The following is a 19,897-nucleotide window of genomic DNA, read 5'->3' on the forward strand; positions in this document are numbered from 1 at the left end:
CAAACTGAGTCAAGGCCTAGAGGCGACTCACATCAGGTTTGTGCACAAAAATTTTTAAATTATAGTTTTCACAATAAAAATTTATTTGTTATACATTGTGGATGTGTTTTGTTCATTATGAATTTCGAGAATGTTGTATTGCCTATTTTACAACAGAAATTTAAAATGAAAATTATTTATTGATTTGTATGAAATATTTGAACAATATGATTTTGAATTTGGTTTTGGCCTTGAGAATTTTATTTGAAAATTTGTGTGTTGCTTACTTTAGAAATAAAGATTTGAAATGAAGTTTGTTTGATTGTTGTATCAATTATAATTGAACATTATAGTTTTAAATTATTTTTTATTCACACTTGGCATGGCAGTCCCTTACTATGTTCCTCCTCCACTTGTAGGGTTGAGTTTGATATTTGATCATTTTCCTCCCTCTCTGGCTTGTCAGTCTGAAGTGAGTTTAGATGAGTACTCATTAATTAGCTAGCCACCTCCCTCATTGATTTCGATTAGTGGGGTGAGTTTGTCTTGTTGTGGTGTACAACACGGAATATTTGGAAATTTTGTGTCATGACCTAAGTTGTGTTATTGATTGGCAACACTGTATTTATTAAATTGTTTGACTAAATTTGTGTTATATTTAGCTTTGAAAATTATGAAATATTTAAATTGTGATTTGTTATAAATGTGATTTGAAAATTGTGAAACGTGATTGTGTAATGTTTAAATTATGATTTGACAATGAATGATTTATGTTCAACTTTTTAAATTTTATTGTGTACCACTGAGTAACATTTACTCAGCAATAGCTTTATTTTGCTGTCGCAAATAGAGAAAAGGACATAGCAGCAGAGTGAGCTGCTACAGTAATAGGGGAGCACAGTTTGAAGATTTTTGTACGAGTATTTATTTATACCCTTGTAAATTTAACTTGATATAAATAATCTTTTGTTCATATGTATCTAAGTAGTTAGATGAGCAGTTGTACATTAAAGTTTATAATAATATTATTTTGATTTTCCTTTTGTAAATTAAGACTTATGTATGTAAATTTAATTTAATGCAATGCTTATGAATTTATTGAATTATTTTGAAAAGAGTTTTGAGTTATAAATTTTGAATTGAAATTTGGTTGAATTGTATTGATTTGAGAATATATTGGCGGTTGGGGTTGAGAAATGAAATTATTGGAAGTTTTTCACAGGTTTTGAAGAACTGATTTTTCCCAATTATAGACGGCATTCTGCCGAAATTTTTATAAAATTTGCGGAAACTTTAAATTGATTGAAAATTTGATATATGGTTTAACTTCAATAAAAGTTTTTAATTCCTACAAAAAATGCTCACCACTTTCAAAAAATAAGAAAATTGTTTTAAAATCCCTTGTAGTGTATTTAATGAGTTATCGGTAGGTGAAATTCGATAATTTATCTAGTATACTATAGAATCATGTTATACTTTACAGAGGGGTAACGTGTGACAAACCTAGCTAATAACTGAATTTCTCCATAAACATTAAGGATTGTATGTAATATAAAATTTCTTGAATTTTGAAATTTTGTACAAGAAAATTCTTCTATTCTAATAGCCAATTTATTGATAATATTCTAATGTGAACAATTTAAAGCAGCGATCAAGTGCACAAATCTCTTTTATTTGTGCGACAATAGCAAAATTGGCTTTAATTTTCTTCACAGATCGATAATAAAAGAATTTCAACCATATAAAATAATAAAATGCTAGATATATAATAACTAATTAAAGAAATTTTATTTTCAAAAAATAATAGCAATTATCTACATTATTGTCACTCTAAATTATCCATACATTGATTATTGGGGTCAAAAGAATTTTATTTTACACATACACATATATATATATATATATATATATATATATATTTATGAATGATCAAATAGAGAAAATAAATTTAATATTTAGCGTGAAAACTCATCTGTAATATTATTTTACCGCTATATAAAATATAGTATTTAAGTGATTAAAAAATATTAAAATTATATTGCCTTTTCACCCTAAAAAGGGTTAAGGTTGAATGCATGACAAATTTTAACCGTAGTTACTCGATTTTTTTAATTATTTTATTTTAGTTATTATATTTTAATTTATTTTAATAAAATTATTCACTTTTATTTTTATCAATAGTCATTAAGATCAGAATTTAATAAAATTTTTATAAACCTCTTAAGTGACGTGTCATATGCAACTTTAAATTTTATACATGTATATATATATCTTGGCTAAATCATATAAAAATTTATTTTCCTTTGATATTTTTTGATCTAAAAACAGGAATATTAAATGTTATAGGCAAATTAATTTCTTTATTTAATTTTTAATCTAACCTGAAAAGGAGATAAATATTTTTATGATTTAAAATCACTTAATATATATCGTATAAGAATTTAAATTTATCGTGAAAAATTATAAAATATATTTATTTTATATATATAATAAATTAATTATAATTATTGATTATGAAAAATGTTACAGGAGTCTATTATAATTAGCGATGATAATAAATTTATGATAAGTAATGGCGCATCCGCCGAATAATATTTGGGCAGTTGGTTGGTTGAGAGTTGAAAGTTAGACTAATGAGAGGCAGTTGTGGAAATTATAAAGTGTTATACAGCTATGAAACCTTATGCAAGGTTGTTAGCTTGCATTATTCATGTGCTGTCCACGTCTGCTACTCCCCACGGCCATGTCTCAACAGCTCTATTTCTGTACACTTAGGAGGTGTTTGATTTATTTATTGGATTTAATTGATCATTGATAAATACTCAAATAGATAAATTATGATGTTTGACAAGCTTAAAGAAATAAAGCTGATAGCTAATGGGCAACTGATATGATACCCATCAGCTGCAGTTTGTATCAGCTCTATTTTTAGAACTGTTTCTCATTAGCTAATAGCTGATTTAGTTTTATTTTTTATTTTGATCATATTATCTTTTTTTATTTAATTTAAAAATTAATATTATTAATATTTTTATTTTTTTATTTATAATTTTAATATTTTAATTAACGTATTTCAACTTTGTTAAAATATTTTTTATTAATAACGTAAAATATAAAATATTTATTTATATCAAAAAACTTAAAATTAATTATAAATTTTTCTATTGACAACAATAATTATTTTATTATTTTATCTATATTTTTAAAATTATTTAATTATCTTAAAAAAATAATTATTTTTTTATTTTAATAATAAAATAAATGATATAATATAAAAGATTAATAATTATTTATTTATTTAAATAATATAATATATTAATTTAATAATTATATATTTAATTTAATAATAAAATAAATAATATAATGTAATAAATTTATAATTTTTTATTTATTTAAATAATAAAATAAATTATATGATATATATCTTTATTAGTCATTTCACATATTAACAGCAACAGCTAAATATAATTTTACCAAACACTTAATATAAAATAGCTATCATCAGTTATTAGTTATCAGCTATCAGCTAACAGTAACAGCTATCAGCTAACAACTATCAGTTGTATTCAACAGTTAATTCAAATAGGCCCTTAAGCCATGATAAAACATGATTATGGCTAATTTTTTTTATTTATTCATATAAAATTAATTTTTTATTTATATTTTTATATTTTATTGTTATATTTTAATAATTTAAATTTTATTAAATTAATTATTTTATCATAACATAACATGATTGATTTGGAAGACATGATTGAAAATATAAAATTATTAAAATATTTTGATTTGGACAGCACATACGTAGACATACAGAGAATATTTTGATGAAATTATTTTTATTATATTTAAATATAAAATTTAAACGAGGATAAATTATAAAATTTTAAAAATTTAATTATTTTAATTAAATATAGGGTTAATAATAATTTAAATAAAAAAATTAAATTAAATTGTTTTAAATTTAGAATAAAAAATTTGAATTAGAAATTTAACAAGACTCAAACCCTCACACCGCCGTATTCATTTTGCTTATTTTCACTCTTTGAACAGTATTTTTAGGTGAGCTTGCCACGCTTCATGAATAGACGATACCGTCCCTTGGGTTCAGCATAGACGTCAACTCAAATAAATTGGTTGCCTCTGTCAACTTTTTACACGTGGTGTAATCTTATTGGTAACTACCTCCAACCTCCCTCTTCCCTTTAATTTTGCCATAAATTTTCAACCGTCTCACAAATATAAGCAGATGGTCCCTCTTGTTCAACTAAATTACAATCTTCTCTAGTTTTTGACCAAATGATCCAATTTCCAGATCCCCTTTGACTCTGAATATGATCCACAAGTCATTTCTGGATCACCCCATTTGGTTTTTTGGCAATTTGTAGAATGTACAAGGGCAAATACAAATCTACGCTACTATATAAATGCTAGATGTAACTCCTCACCACATACTCCATCTGCAGTTGGTTGAGGTCATTTAATTTAGAAGCAGCAGCCATAACCAAGCTGAAGAAAATGTCTCTTGTCACAGAACAGCTCAAGGCCAATGCTGAGTTCTACCAAGGAGATGATATCGGCCAAGAGAAAACAAAGCTCTTGCTCAAGGAAGTAGGCCTGCCCAATGGGCTCTTGCCCTTACAAGACATTATAGAATGTGGGATTGTAAGGGAGACAGGATTTGTGTGGCTCAAGCAGAAGAAGAGCATAACCCACAAGTTTGAGAAGATTGGAAAACTTGTGACCTATGCAACTGAGGTCACAGCTGTGGTGGAGCCCGGCAAGATCAAGAAGCTAACTGGGGTGAAGACCAAGGAGCTCTTGGTTTGGGTCTCACTAAGTGACATCTATTTGGATGATCCACCAACTGGCAAGATCACTTTCCAGACACCTGCTGGGCTTTACAGGTCTTTCCCTTGTTCAGCTTTCGAGGTTGAAGAAACTAAGCATGACAAGGAAGAAAACAAGGAAGCTAAGGAAGTGAAAGCAGCTGCGTAAGTGAAGGATGTGTTAGTTTATTTACAAGTTTCAATACTAAGAAGTCTTTATCTGTTGTGGCTTCTATCCCTAAGTTGTTTACTGGAAATAAAATTCGTTTAGAATTTCATAAAATGGTTTCATTATTCAATGATTTTACAGAAAAAAAAAAAGATAATCTGGAACAAAAACTAACGAGGTAGAGTGGAAATGGAACTATTTGTGTTATTCAAGTTAAAAATTAAGTCATTTTGGAAAGGAAGAAGATTATGCTTCAGCCATTCAGGTGATGATTTTGCAAATATTCAATCATTTAAAAGAAATTTGTTCTCTTTAAACATGCATGAAAACAAAAATAAGAAAGTAAATTAATTTAACATGTACAGCAAGATATATTTTTTAAAAAAGTATTAGAGAAAGAGATTATATAATAATATTGATAAGATTTTACAGTTTTGTAGACGATTCCAACGTAACTGACCTAACATTACCATTCCCTTTGAAATCATTAACATGGCCTTAATGAAGTTTTAAGTGTTAAAAATTAGCACCTGATCTGCTTTAACTTCTTCCTTGTGGCCATGACTGTAAGTATGCTTAAAAGTGGATTAGCTCTACTGATCGGTTGCAGTAATTCTGAAACAAAAGAGAGTAAGCTTGTGCGATCTCAACAGAGACCATATTCTTGAATTGGTATATCAATATATACCCATAATTCCTTTAATTCTCTTTTTTTCTCCTTTCTTTAGAATAGCTCCAGAAATCTCAACAACAAAAGAATTAAGTTTAAGAATGACTTGTGTAAACCCAGAATTTTTTAATGGCATCCCAAATATTTTCTCAAAAGATTTAAGGATAAGAATAATATCATTTTCATCTTGACTTGAGGGTTTCAAATTTATTTTGGAGTCTTCAGTTTTTCTAGCAAAGTACTCACAATTTTTCAATTTCGGCTGTGTCTACTTCCTTTTTGAATGTCAATGAACTTTCCATCTTCAATTGGTGTTCTCAATTCACCTTCATGGCCTAGAGAAATATTATATTATACTCGGGAATGTCAATAACCTTGAATTGAAGATTTATGATTGGTTGCAGATTCTCCATCTTGATCCACGCTTATTAACTGGCTTTTCAGTCCTATATCCATCGTCTTTCTTGTGCCCATTTTCATCAAAAGCTTTCAAATTAGTGCGAAGGCTTTGATCCACGTTTTCATTTGGGGTTGAGAATTGCACTTTGGTTCCAAAATTTGGCTCATGTAGAGGTGGGAAGATCGGTAGGCATTGTCGACCTTTGGGTGTTTCTCCAGTCATCATGGCAATTATTTTTTTTCTTTCCTTTAGACACATCTTTTGAACGTAATTTTCTTTTTCTTGGATGAGAGCCCTTATCATTTTCCTAAGTTAATCAAACTTTTGATCAACGCTCCTTGGAGAATCACCCATCTTTTTCTTATTTCAACTAATCTTGCTGGAATGTGTTTGTATTAAAAGAAAATGGAAGAAACAGCCAAAATTTAATTGACAGAAGGGATAGAAAATATTAGGAAAAAAGAAATCTGAATTCATAAGGATCCAGATTAGAGTGTTTGGTAACCAAGAAATCAGAGGAAAGGAAGAAGATTTAGAAGAAAGAGGGAGAGTTTCAAAGAGGAGGGGAGGAAGAGAAAAGAAATTAGAAAGAAAGAAGCAGAATTTCCATTGGCCACGCTTGATTCCAAATGTTAAGCCCCAGCACTCTGATGGCTTGACTTAGGAGTTTGGGCAGCAAGAAGGAAAGGAAAAATGAGGGAGAAAGGAGAGAAAGAAGGAAGAAGAAGCAGTAAGAGAGAGGGGGAGAGCGATTCTTGTATTATTTGATTGATTTCTCATCTCTTCTTCTGTAACTGACTTGTACAATTAATTTCCTAATCTAAAGCTTATTACAATTCTGCTACAAATCAAGTACTTCACTAACAGCCCAACAACAAAAAGCAACTAATTCCATTCACTGTCACGACCTTAATAATGATGTTTACTTCCCCATCCATATATCCACTAAGGGATTGAAAATTTGTGAAGATTAAGCCATGTGCATAAGCTCCTTAAATCCGTTAACACAAAACTAGCACTAAGCGTTAACCTTCTTGATAAAGGAAATAGTTACTGGGTCAAGGCTGCGAGAGAGAATATATTGATGAAAAAAAACCAAGAAGATTTATCATTGGTTAATATTAAGTAATTATGAAAAAAAAAAAAGAAAAAAGAATACATGTCTGATGGAGCTAAAGGTGCATTCCTACAAAAGTTACCACTTCACATTTATCAATGGCTCACATGAACTTAAAACTGCCAAAGAGCTAATACACATGGAAAGCAACACAATAAGCAGAGAGTGATAGATAATTCGACCTTGTGAGCAAAGCAACTTCAAATGATCATTCCAATGACACTGTACAATTTAACTAAAAATAGTACACTTTCATTTCCTTGCTTCAATGAAGCAGTTTGAGGCTGAAGCTAGGGAGCCACACAGTCTATAAGGAATCAACATAGGTCTAATACTAGATTACCAGTCAAACAGCCAAGGATGTACAACTTGTCAGGTAACAAAGCTGGGACAATTTGGTTTCCACCACTGTCATAGAATACAGTATGGAAATGGATATCAGGATCTACACAGTAATGCTGCAGATTCTCATAGCAAAACCCTGCATTTTCTCCAGCAATCACAGATTCACAGCCTGAGACAAATTCACAGTATAAGCACATATTTTACAATCCGAGAGCATTATAAATTTGTTTTGTACTCAATAATATCCAGATTAAAAAAATTAACTTCAGAAAGAATGGTGTGGTGTTAAAACTAAGTAACGTCATGAAATTACATCACCTGCCTGCCAACCACAAAGGCCTGCATGAACAAAAGTTGTTCTCATAGGTAGGACTCCAGTACAAAGCAGCATTCTGTTAATAACTTAAACCAAACACTCACTGAGGCATATTTAATCTAGTATGCAAACCACCCCCCAAACACTGTGACATGCATGGTTTTCTGAATGCTTTTGAAACACCAGCAAACCACTGAAGAGCATAATTATTAAAGGCTCAAGGCGCACCAAGGCGTCAAAGTGTCATGGAGCCTAGGCGCAAGGCGCTCGCCCGAGCGAGGTAAGACGCAAAAATTAAAAAAAAATAATTAAAAATTAAAAAAATTATAAATATTTTATCACACTTCAAGTAACATAAAACTACATAATAATAACTAATTAGCATTCAAGTAATAATAATTTTGCAATTCAAAAGAGGTAAAAATAAACTACTAAAAGTTAAAGACACTAATAAATTACTTAAAAGTTAAAGTTTAATAAACTAGTAAACTAGAGACAAAGAAATTAATAATTTATAATAATATAAACCATATTTACCTAATAGCAAGTAGCAATAATGCAATATACAAACTAATTTATAATACCATAATCTAACTATAATAATAGATATTAATAATTTTGATAACATAATCATAACTCAATTATAATATTTCTAATAATTTATAATAAGACCTAATAGCAATTAGTAATAAGAAAATAAACCCAATTTAATTCAATCATAAAACCGTTTGCGGATGATATTGTTCTGATAGATGAGACGCGAGAAGGAGTAAATAGAAAGCTAGAGCTTTGGAGAAGTACTCTAGAGTCAAAGGGCTTTAAGTTAAGTAGAACGAAGACAGAATACATGCATTGCAGATTAAGTGAAGGCCAAACTGGTGATAGGGAAGGAGTTAGTTTGGATGGAGTGGTACTGTCCTAAAGTAATCACTTTAAATATCTCGGCTCAGTCCTTCAAGTAGATGGGGGATGTGAGGAGAATGTTAGTCATAGCATTAAAGTCGGATGGTTGAAGTGGAGACGTGCCACAGGAGTTTTATGTGATCGCAAGATTCCCAATAAGTTGAAAGGAAAATTTTACCGTACAACCATAGGACTGGCTATGTTATATGGTAGTGAGTGTTGGGCACTGAAGGAGTCGTATGCATCTAAGATAAGAGTTGCGGAGATGAGAATGTTAAGGTTGATGAGTGGCCATACTAGACTAGATAAAGTCCGTAATGAAAGTATTAGCGAAAAGGCATGAGTGGTGTCAATTGAGTATAAGTTGAGAGAAAGGAGATTAAGGTGGTTTGGGCATGTGAAGAGTAGACATACGGAGGCTCCAGTTAGACAAGTAGAGCACACTAGGTTAGAGGATAGAAAGAAAAAAAAGGGGTAGACCTAAATTGACTTGAAGGAGACTAGTACAACATGACCTAAAAGCATTACACATTTCTGAGGATTTAACCCAAAATCGTTTAGAGTGGAGAAAGCGAATTCATATAGCCAACCCCAAATTTTTAGGATAAAGGCTTAGTTGAGTTGAGTAATTCAATCATAAAACTAAAAGCTAATAACTAATAAGAAATTTAGAGTAATGGAATTAGCATCTCAAGTCTCAACAAATGGACATCACATGCCAAATTGTCAACATTCTATCACATTCAAACTAGACAAAATCACAAATTTAGACAATAAAAAAAAAAAACCAGCATATGGCATATTAGCATGACAGAAGGAAAAAAAAAAAAGAGCACCGCTGCTGGGACTTGGACGAGAGAGAGAGAGAGAGAGAGAGAGAGGAAGGCCCTGCCATGGATGAGATAGACAGGTAGAGAGAGAGAAAGAGAGAAGAAGAAGAAGATGAAGAAAAAACAAGCAAAATTAAAACATACTTGGCTAAAGCTGCCGGAAATCATAGGTTTGAGTCATCTCCTCCTCCTCCTCCTCCTCTTCTTCTTCTTCTTCTTCTTCTTCTTCTCTTTCTTTGGTATTGCCTACAGACTTTTAAAAGAAACCCTATAATCCCTCTTTTTTTTTTTCCTTATTTCCTACGCCCGGCCTCCTTAGAGGGTGTGCCTCGATGCTCCTTGTTGAGGTGCTGCGCCTTTCTTCCCTTCAGGCGATGCCTGCTGCACCTGGTACACCCTAAGCCAGAGGCGCGCCTTTGATAACAGTGCTAAAGAGTAGCTTTTAGTGAATTGCATTATTTTAAATTCTTATATTTGCAATACACCCTGCTTTTTAACTTGTCTTAATTGCAATTTGTGGCAAAACCTAAATGTTCAATAAAATTTAGACTTCCCAAAAATGAATTTAGCTCTAGAATTTGTCATTATCGATAAGATGACTAAATTCAAAAAAATTCCCTGCTACATTTTGGGAAATATACCAACAACAACAGTCTAAATAATCATCGATAAAAACAACATTTGCTCAAATATCCATGTCATACCAATGAAGGAAACATCCATTCGCCACTAATCCAATCCTGATGTAGCCTTAATTCATAATTATTTTAGATTCTTATATTTGCAATACACCCCACTTTTTTACTAGTCTGAATTGCAAATTGTGGCAAAACCTAAATGTCCAATAAAATTTAGACTTCCTAAAAATCAACTTAGCTCTAGAATTTGTCATTATTGATAAAATGACTAAATACAAAAAATTCTCTGCTACATTTTGGGAAACATACCAATAACAGTCTAAATAATCATCAACAATAACAACATTTGTTCAAATATCCATGCCATACCAATGAAGGAAACATCCATTCGCTATTAATCCAATCCTGATGTAGTCTTAATTCAGAGTGTTGAAACATCATTTCCTCCCTACTGTCCCTAAAGTAGACTATGTGCTTTGAGTCAGCAAGAACCTTAGCAATTACACCCGCCCACCAACCATCATTGTATGAAGCATCAACTTGATCTAGCAATTTAAAACGATCAACAACTATGGTTTCTGGGGGATAGGGCCTTACGTGCAGAGTGTCAATCTCCTCTCTTAGAAAATCACTATCATCTTCTGTTCTCAAGCTCTGGTACTCAATAAGATACTTATCCTTTCCCATCGCTTCAACAATAGTGGCAGCAAACCAAGCACCTTTAAAACCTTCTTCATCACTACTAACCTCAACCAGTGTTCCCTTGCTAAACTTCAGCTCCGTCACTGCTTCAACAGGTTTCACCTCTTTCATAATTTGAGCTTTCTGCACAATTTTAAGAGTCAACAAGCTGACAATTTAACAATTTAGTTTTCACGTGCACACAAAAGAGAGAGGGAGAAGGATTACTAACACAAGATAGAAGCTAATAGAAAAACATGCAGATATATCTTCCTAAAGTATGTTTATTTTAATTTGACATCTCAATAATCCCAAATCATAAATTCATAATAAACCAAACATTAAAATGATCAGCTGCTACCAATGGCAAAGGAACTTGAGCAAAGCAGCGCATCACTCTTAACTTCCCAATCGAGGCCGCATGGGCCATGCAAAGAATGTGAAAATATTGGTTACCAACATCAAACTACCAATCATCAATGGCAGATTACAAGAAATCTCCAGAATTACTTCAACAATAACAACCCTTCAACAATAACAACCCTTCAACATTTTCATTTTATTTGTCAGGTAAGACTCCTTTGAAAGAACAGAACTCTTATTCTTTTAAAAAAAAAAAAAATTCTTAATCTAATCGATAGAATCAAACAGATTGATCTATAAGTTACCACAAAAAAAAAAGTAACAAAATATTCAAAGAAACAAAAAAAAAAAAAAAACTCACCACTTTCTTCGCCTCATCTTTTTTCTCTTTCTCCTCTGCCACTTCTTCCTCCTCTTTCTACTCTTGGACCCCCTTCCAATGGCGGTTGCCACTCCCCGCTATTCCACTCCCAGTGCAACCTCAAATCCTCCTCTCCAAACACAATCTGTTCCCTCGTCCCCCGAAAAAACACCGCAAACTTCCCATCCTCACGCTCCTCAGTAATGGCCCCTTACCACCATCCATCATTATAGTACGCATCCACCTGCTCACCGAACTTAAACTTCCTATGTTTCTCCCTTGGCGCCACAGGCCTCAACTGCACTAAATCAAAAATCTCCCTTAAAGGTTTCTTGCCAGCTTCGTCATTAAATAGTTTTTCGTACTGGACTAAGTATTTACTAGGCTTCTTACTGGAGGCACGGCGTTGCCCACATACCAGGAGCCCAGATATCCGTCGTCGTCAGAGCTAATCTCGACGATGGAGCCAGGCTTGAAGTGGAGGTTTTCTGGGGTTTTGAGTTTGGAGTTGCTGCATTTGGGTCCCATTGTTAGGGTTATGGTATATGTGAGAATGGGATCTTCGTGTTGGAGGTTTTAACGAAAATGGAAGAGGAAGACTGTAGAAACAGAATAGTTATAGAGACGGTGAGAAATGGAGTGGAAGGAGTCCGACAGCCGGGTGAAAGGTGAGCCTACCGCACTTATATGGTTATGTGGGATAGGAAGAATTACTATTATCCCCCTAGGTTTAGCTATAATTACAAGAAGCCCTCTCATTTAAAAAATTGAAGTAAAACCAGAGTCATAACCCGATTTGGAACTTGACCGGACTGAGGAACCGGGTCATGGATCATTATTCAATTTATAAATTAATGATTCAATTAATAAATTATTAAAAAATTAATTAAATATTCCATTTATTAATATAATTGAATAAATGTATCAACTAAATTTATTTTTTAATCAATATTTCAACATTATACATATATAGATATTTTAATAATATTTTAAAATTTTATATAAAAATATTAAAAGAATTTAAATTTTAAATAAAATAAAAATATTTTTCATAAATGAATTACTATCTCCTTAAATGGTAATTATAAATTAAAAATAAAAAATAAATGTACCATTTTATAAAGTTTCTTGTATTGTTATAAATAATAAAATCTTATTTATTAACGAAATAAAATTTAATTTTTCAACATTAAAATATCAATAATTTATATTTTTAAAAATTAAAAAAAAATAGATTAACTAGTTAATGGGTTATTGAGTCAATAGGTTATCAATTTAATAGGTCATTGATCCAACCACTAAATTATCTAATTTTTTCCAGGTCAATTTTTCTTTCGGTTCAATGAGAAAATCGACTCGATTTTATGTCTAAATCACTGATTCATTAGATCAACTTACAAGGTCCATTCAAGTTTTATAACAAAGACTAAAACACTCTATAGCTTAGGTAATTTTTATTCATCCTCTACTGTTGTTTTACTTTTGCCTCTCTATTGTAATTTAAAATCACCCAATTTTTATTTGTGTTTCAAATATATTCTTCTAATGTTCAATAGCAGAATTATAGATTAAAAATTAAATTACAATTTAACCTTTCTTTCCTGCCCTTCTCTTTCTCCCCCCTCCCTTCTCAATTTTCCTATCTCACTATCAAATTATTTAATCATTATTTATTAATAAAATAATTTTATTTTCTTTATAAAATTTGTATTCATTAAATTTATTTATTAATTTATATTTTTCTATTTAATGTGAATTTATTATTATTGAATTACCTGCCAAAAAAAATTATTTATTTAAATTTTATTAAATTGAATATTTTATTATACAAAACAAGCCTAATTGCTTCACTTTTCCCATGAATCAATTCAAATCACTGGATAAATTTCAATATTTGCCCTTAAATTTTAAGGGTTATAACAAAATTAAAATTTTAAGGTTTATAACAAAATTATCTCTAAACTTAAAAATATAACATAAACTCTTAAAATTTTGCACATTAAAATTCTTTGACTCTCATGGTTTATAAGTAACATTCTAATATGAACAATTCAGAGTGATGGTGACTTGAACAATTCTCTCTTTAGTAAAACTAGTTAAGATTTTTTTCATAAATCAATCATGAAAGAATCTCAATTATATGAGAAAATAAAGCACTAAATATATAGCAGCTGATTAGAGGGACTTCGCTTCTGAAAAACAATAATAATTATCTATATTATTGCCACTTTAAATCGTCCACATTAATATGTTACTTATATATCGACTATTAAAAGTAAAAAAAAAAAAAAAAATTGCTTTGTAAAATTTCAAAACTTAGAAGGTTTTATATTATATTTTTAATTTTAGAGATATTTTATCACAATTTTTAAAATTTAAGGACAATTCTTGAAATTTATCCCCAATTTCATGGCAAACTTTAGAGTTGAAAGCTATACAATACACCACAGCAACATTTTTTACTAAACAAAAGAAAAACTTCGCCATAGCTCTAGCTTGTAACATATCCATTAATAAGTGAGTTCCATAGAAGCAAGCTCTTATGTTGAAGTGAGATAAAAACAAGTTGCGACTCAATTAGGAAACTGCAAACGACATATGCAAAGATAAGTTAGTGCCTAAAATGGATTATAAGAAAAACTAAGGGAGAGAATTATTCTTTCAGCCAGTGAATCAAGCAAAATTAAATTAAATTAAAGCTTACTGCTGTTTTATAAAGTAGAAAATTTGAACCATTTAGCTAGTAATTCATTAAATAAACTTAAAGTTGAGATTTAAAATACAAAATGATATTAAAAATGAAGAGAAATAGGATAGAATCTAATTTTTAACTAATGCCAATACTGGATTATTTCCAGAATCTTGAGACCTTGAGTTCAAATCCTATTCAGAATCAATTAAAAAAAATAAAATACAATTTACAAAGAATTTAGTAATTTACACATAGTGGAAATGTTAAGGAACCACAATACAAACTTGTGGCTGTCCTAGTCTTCAAAATCCCAAGACCGATCGGAAGAGTAGACTGAAGCTCTTATGCAGTAATTAATATGTAAGAAATTGCTAGTGTATGTATGGAGCTGTACAGTAATAACAGATTCTGTTTTTGACAGAACTGCTATCGCCCTACACGAGAATCTGTGACTTAGCAGCACCTCGAGAGCACTTCTTCCGGCCAGTCTTGCTAAGTGCACAAACACAGATTTCAAGAAGCTCATAGTCCTCCTCCCATAATAACATCGATGCCATCTGTGGGTTCTCTAAGAGAACTTTTGATGTCAGGAAACCAGCAATTGTCCATGTTTGATATAGTCGGGATTGTTTTCCGATGAACTTTCCTGTTCGTGTGTCGTAATACTCAGGCCAGCGGTCAACTGCAAGCTTTTTTTCAGCCAAAGCAACTGCCTTCTGTGCTAGTTCTAATCTGCCCATCTTGATGCATGCCAAGGTGAACTGAAACCAATACATAAAAGGAAAATTTAGAAGGCAGTAGTCAGTAAAACATTCAGGAGCAGAGGAACCTGCCACACGTAAGACCAAACTACACCATAACAGATGTTAGTCATATTTCTAAAAATATGCATCTCATGCAGCTTTTTCAATAGCAACAACTCGTTTTGTGTTTAGTATCAAGAAACAACAAAATGGGATCTCAACCAGATCTCCATAACTAGCAGGAGGTGTGAGAGTATCAAGTGACATAACCTTTTACTCTACAGACCCAAATCCAGAACAGTTTTCTAAGTGGAAAATGGGCACAAGTGAAAATGATTAATAAGATTAGTTCATATTTAAGCTTTACCTGCCAAAGAAGTGTTGGCCAAGATCCACCATTATGATATGACCAAGGGCTGCAAAGGTCCAACAATATTACAGGAACATAAGAATTTACTAAAATCATAAATTGAATCATGCACATTCATGCATGAATAGGGAATAAGTAAAATCCCAGTGAAAATAACTCACGTATTCTTTGGGTCACTGCCAGTGATTATACGCCAATCCTCACTCTCCAGAGCAGGGTAACATATTTTAAGGGGCATACATCCAACAAGATCATCCCATTTGGCTTCAACCAAATTGAGAATAGCTTCATTTTGTTTTGGGGTACCCAAAGACGAAATAACAGACCAAAGATTTCCAAGAGTGAAAAACCTAAAATCCATGTGTGCTGGCTGTAGATTCCCAATAAGATATCCACCTTCCTCTGGTATCCAATCCATGAGCCAAGAAGGAATTTGTTCAGGATAGATATTGAACTTGTTGGTGGCATCCATAGAATACTCTTCTGTTTTGTACCGGTAAATCTCATTGATCTTTTTCAGATCCACCCAATAATATTCTCTAATATGGAATGACAGTGCACTGAGTCTGTTGTTGATGGCCCTCACCAAATTCTTGGACCCATCATTTACAGTCAGCATCTCACGAGAGCAACGCAAAGCAGAGTAGAATAAGGCCTACAGAAATATATTGCAGTAAGTAAGATGAACAACATGTGAATAAACATACAAAAGGTTGGACTAAGATGTGACAAATGTGACCAAACACATAACTAAAGACAAATAATCACAAAAGCGGGAAATATGAAATAAGATCATAAACCAGACTTCATATCACCCAAAAAACACAAAGGGAAAAAAAGAGGATTTTAGAAAAAAATCTATAAATTTCCCAATAGACAAAATCTCCAGGCCACTATAATTTTACAGATAATAACACAGAAAGCAATTCATGAACTTACTTGTATCTCAAGTGGGTGACCATGAATACCCATTCGTCGATCTATCATGCAAGATCCATCAGTGACCAACAGAGAAGGAAACATATCAAACCCATCAGTTAAGCACAAGTTTAAGATCAGTTTTATGCCTGTCTGAACATCCACCCTTTCTTGCAATGTGTAGTCACCGGTAATTTTCCCGTATGCCCTCAATAAAATAATCCACCACAACCCTACCAAAAAGATTAAGAATGCAAATTCAGATGCAACCACATGATAAGAACTATTGGAAGAACAATTGCCATTTTTTTCCTCTTTTTTAACTTCTGGAGTTTGCGCAGAACTACTAGATATTGCACTACTAAACGCATGAACGACACTAACAGCATAAAGTAAACATCCTTATTAGAAGAACTACTTCTGATCTACTCCTACAAAATTTTGCATATTGGCATGACTATCAGAGATGCAATTTACAAACCAGAATCGACAGGTGCAACACGGCCAATAGCTGATTCACCAAAATCTGGATCTAAAACTTCTTCAAATTTATTGCCATCAAGAGGCACAGTTCTGACTTTAAAACTAGCAGGCATCAACCCCTGTCCCGGACTATAGCAATCCACTGTTTTCTCCCAACTCTAAGATAAAAGAAAAGCACATTTTTCAGTTGGAGAATACAAGATATTAATGTATAACTACATAAAGCAAGTATTGAGTCAATGACCATGACTAGGCAAAAAAGTAAAACATATGATTATGGACAATTTAAAGAAACATGCAACTCAACAGATTCAAAGATCATGCTCAACCACTTGGACACCATCTATAGCAACATTACATTATATTCAACCGTAAAAGTTTACAACGAAACTTCTCCGCTTAAGAAGTTCACGGCTATGAAAAATTTTATCCACCATCACCTCCACAACAAATTAATGCATTTAAAAACCAAATCATATTTATGTAAAACATCATAATATGACGTTGATAGCTTATGAATGCAGAGTTTGAATCAGAAAACTTACAACAGTTGCTAAAACAAACCTTGTTCTGATAACTGGAATGAATGGCTCATGACGGAAAATTTGTTTGATGATGTGTAAATGATAATATAAAACTATAATGGTGTCTTCACCAATAATTAGTTACATAGAAATCAGGCTATAGCTAAATACTACCCAATATAAACACATACATAAACAGAAATGGATAAAACAAAAATATAAATATAAGTGGAATTTGAAACATCACCTGCAATTGCAAGGTATGGAGCAGGAAATTCCTCACAATCTCTCCTTCTCCTCTAAGCAAGAATGCAAGAGCTGAAGGCACAAAATCACGGATGAACACCTGATCATAATTCAGTGGCTGCTTATCCCCTGGATCATTTGCAGCCACCGTACCCACAGGACTCCCACAATACATGACAATCACATCATTCAACAACTTCCACGCCTCTTTTTCAATTTCCGACTCTTCCCTCCCAGGACTCCTAACTCCCTTAACGCCCTCCAAATTCTCAGTATTTACATTTTTTATTCCTATCCTAGATGCTTCCTCTCCTACAACATTCTCATCTTTGTCAATCTTCTCAACTACCGACGGTTTAACGCCAATTCCATTTTGAACATAAATTCTCTCAAAATTCTTGTCATTCACTCTGGTCTCAACAGAAGTTGAATATTCTTTCACTTCTGATGCAACACTAGCAACAAGAGAAACGCCCCTCCTTTTTCTTCTTCTAGCACAATCACCACAAGGAGAACCTGATATAAGCCTAGGTTGGCCAAAATTCGTAATGGGTGTACAAAAAACTTTCTGGGTATTATTGATTATGCTTCGAAACCCGAAGATTCGAAAAGGGTATGCGGAAAATTGTTTGTTATGTTCAAAACTGACATGATTCGTTGATAAATCGCTGGTTAAAGTACGGTGGTATTTTGCAGACCCGAAAATACCCGGAGTCTTTCGAGTCATAAGGAATCTACAAGACGGCCTCATGGTGGAATTGCTAAGGAAACCAATTGTAATCATTGCATCAAGAATCAAAAACAAAATGGGCAAAGCGCCAAAGATGTATATAGAAAGAAAATTGTTTACTGTGGGATTTTCACGAACCAAATAGAGGATATTGGGTAATAATCACAACTTACGGGGAGAAAGAGGATAAGCAAAATATTGATTGTCTGAAACAAGTGAATTGTGAGGGAAAATGGTGTCTGAAAATGAAAATGGTTCAAATGAGGAAGAATACAGTTTATATAGAGAAGGAGACGGTGATGGGGCGGGCAGGCAGGCGGGCTTTGTCCATTGTGAAGGCCATAAGATAGTAACTGTTTATTTTGAAGATTTTACAATGACTGTAAATGCCCTTGAACAACCCTCCATTTTTTTGCTTCATTAGGCGGAAATTAATGGGAAAAGACACCTCCATTATTGGCATGAAGGTTAATATTATAGTATCAGATGCTTACTAAAAAATAGGGGAAAATTATAAAATAGGAAAATTTTCTTTTCAAAACAAAAACAAAATCTACTAAGTCATTTATTTTTAGGAAAAAAAAAATTAGAAGTTGACAACATTGCTTGTAATCTTTGTTATTTAATGACAACAAGAAATTTTCTTCACCTCCTTTTTTATCAAATCATAATTTTCTTATATGCATTTTAATTGGGAAAATTGTGAAAATCATTAATTGTAATTAATAATGATAATATAATGATTGTAAATATAAGGTTGTATTTAAAAATTTTTCCATATCTTTGGCCTTTTATTTCATGGCTCTAAAAGACTCTGCATGTCACTCAAGAGGCAAGTTGAAAAAAAAAATTATGGATTTTCTTCAGAAGTTAGATAAGGGGCGGTGACGTGTTATGGAATTGGCATCCACTAATTTTCGCATCTCATCCAGCACTTTGGACCATAGGCTTATGTCAAACCATTAGCATTAAGCCATGTGGCACATATTGATGAATGGGATTGCACTTTTCCAATTTTTCAAGTGTATCTTATTCCAGGGAAAGCGCGACGAAAGCAAATGTTATTTGGGTTTATCCACACCATTTTGCTAGGAGAATGCCATAAGCAACTAAAGCATGACCAAGTATATCGGGACATATTTATGATCAATTTATTCTTAATTAAAAATTAAAATTTTAAAGGGCAATGATTTTGTTGGCTCTTATAAATCTGTGGATAGTTCATAACAGATAATGATCAATTATGATATTTTTTAATAAAAAGTTATTTTAATAATAAATCATAATTTACTTTTATTTTTTAAAAGTAAAAAATTTTATATTAATTGAAATCAAAATATATTCTTATCAATTACACACTGAATTATTGATTTACATATTAGCCCAATAGTGAAAAGTGTACTATAATTTCACAATATGCTTTCTAAGAGTGAGTATTATTCAATTTGAATTGAATAATTTTAATTGAATTGTCTTAATTCGATAATTTAATTTAATTTTTAAGATAATTCAGTTCGATTCGATTTTACATTTAAGAATTCCAGTTATTTCAGTTTGGTTCAATTTTTAAGATAATTCAATTCGATTCGATTT

General features: G+C 31.9%; 2 protein-coding genes and 1 pseudogene across 2 annotated transcripts; 1 reads left to right on the top strand and 2 right to left on the bottom strand.

Annotated features, from left to right (window-relative positions):
* The first annotated feature begins 4,412 nt into the window (after positions 1–4,412).
* On the top strand, positions 4,413–5,088 carry LOC110644526 (uncharacterized). Its single transcript, XM_058146902.1, has one exon. It carries the CDS (start codon positions 4,495–4,497, stop codon positions 4,972–4,974), a length of 480 nt encoding a protein of 159 aa, XP_058002885.1. The 5' UTR covers positions 4,413–4,494; the 3' UTR covers positions 4,975–5,088.
* A 5,351-nt stretch (positions 5,089–10,439) lies between these two features.
* LOC110643904 (protein AGENET DOMAIN (AGD)-CONTAINING P1-like) lies at positions 10,440–12,251 on the bottom strand (annotated as a pseudogene).
* A 2,073-nt stretch (positions 12,252–14,324) lies between these two features.
* Positions 14,325–18,866, bottom strand: LOC110644540 (alkaline/neutral invertase A, mitochondrial). The gene is made up of 6 exons (XM_021797360.2): positions 17,576–18,866; positions 16,803–16,962; positions 16,343–16,554; positions 15,565–16,058; positions 15,401–15,449; positions 14,325–15,051 (listed from the first exon to the last, which is right to left on the bottom strand). The coding sequence occupies exons 1-6, from the start codon at positions 18,356–18,358 to the stop codon at positions 14,725–14,727; spliced, it is 2,025 nt and encodes a 674-aa protein (XP_021653052.2). The 5' UTR covers positions 18,359–18,866; the 3' UTR covers positions 14,325–14,724.
* Positions 18,867–19,897: the final 1,031 nt, after the last annotated feature.

Source organism: Hevea brasiliensis, chromosome 5, assembly GCF_030052815.1.
Source record: "Hevea brasiliensis isolate MT/VB/25A 57/8 chromosome 5, ASM3005281v1, whole genome shotgun sequence".
Taxonomy (NCBI): Eukaryota; Viridiplantae; Streptophyta; class Magnoliopsida; order Malpighiales; family Euphorbiaceae; genus Hevea; species Hevea brasiliensis.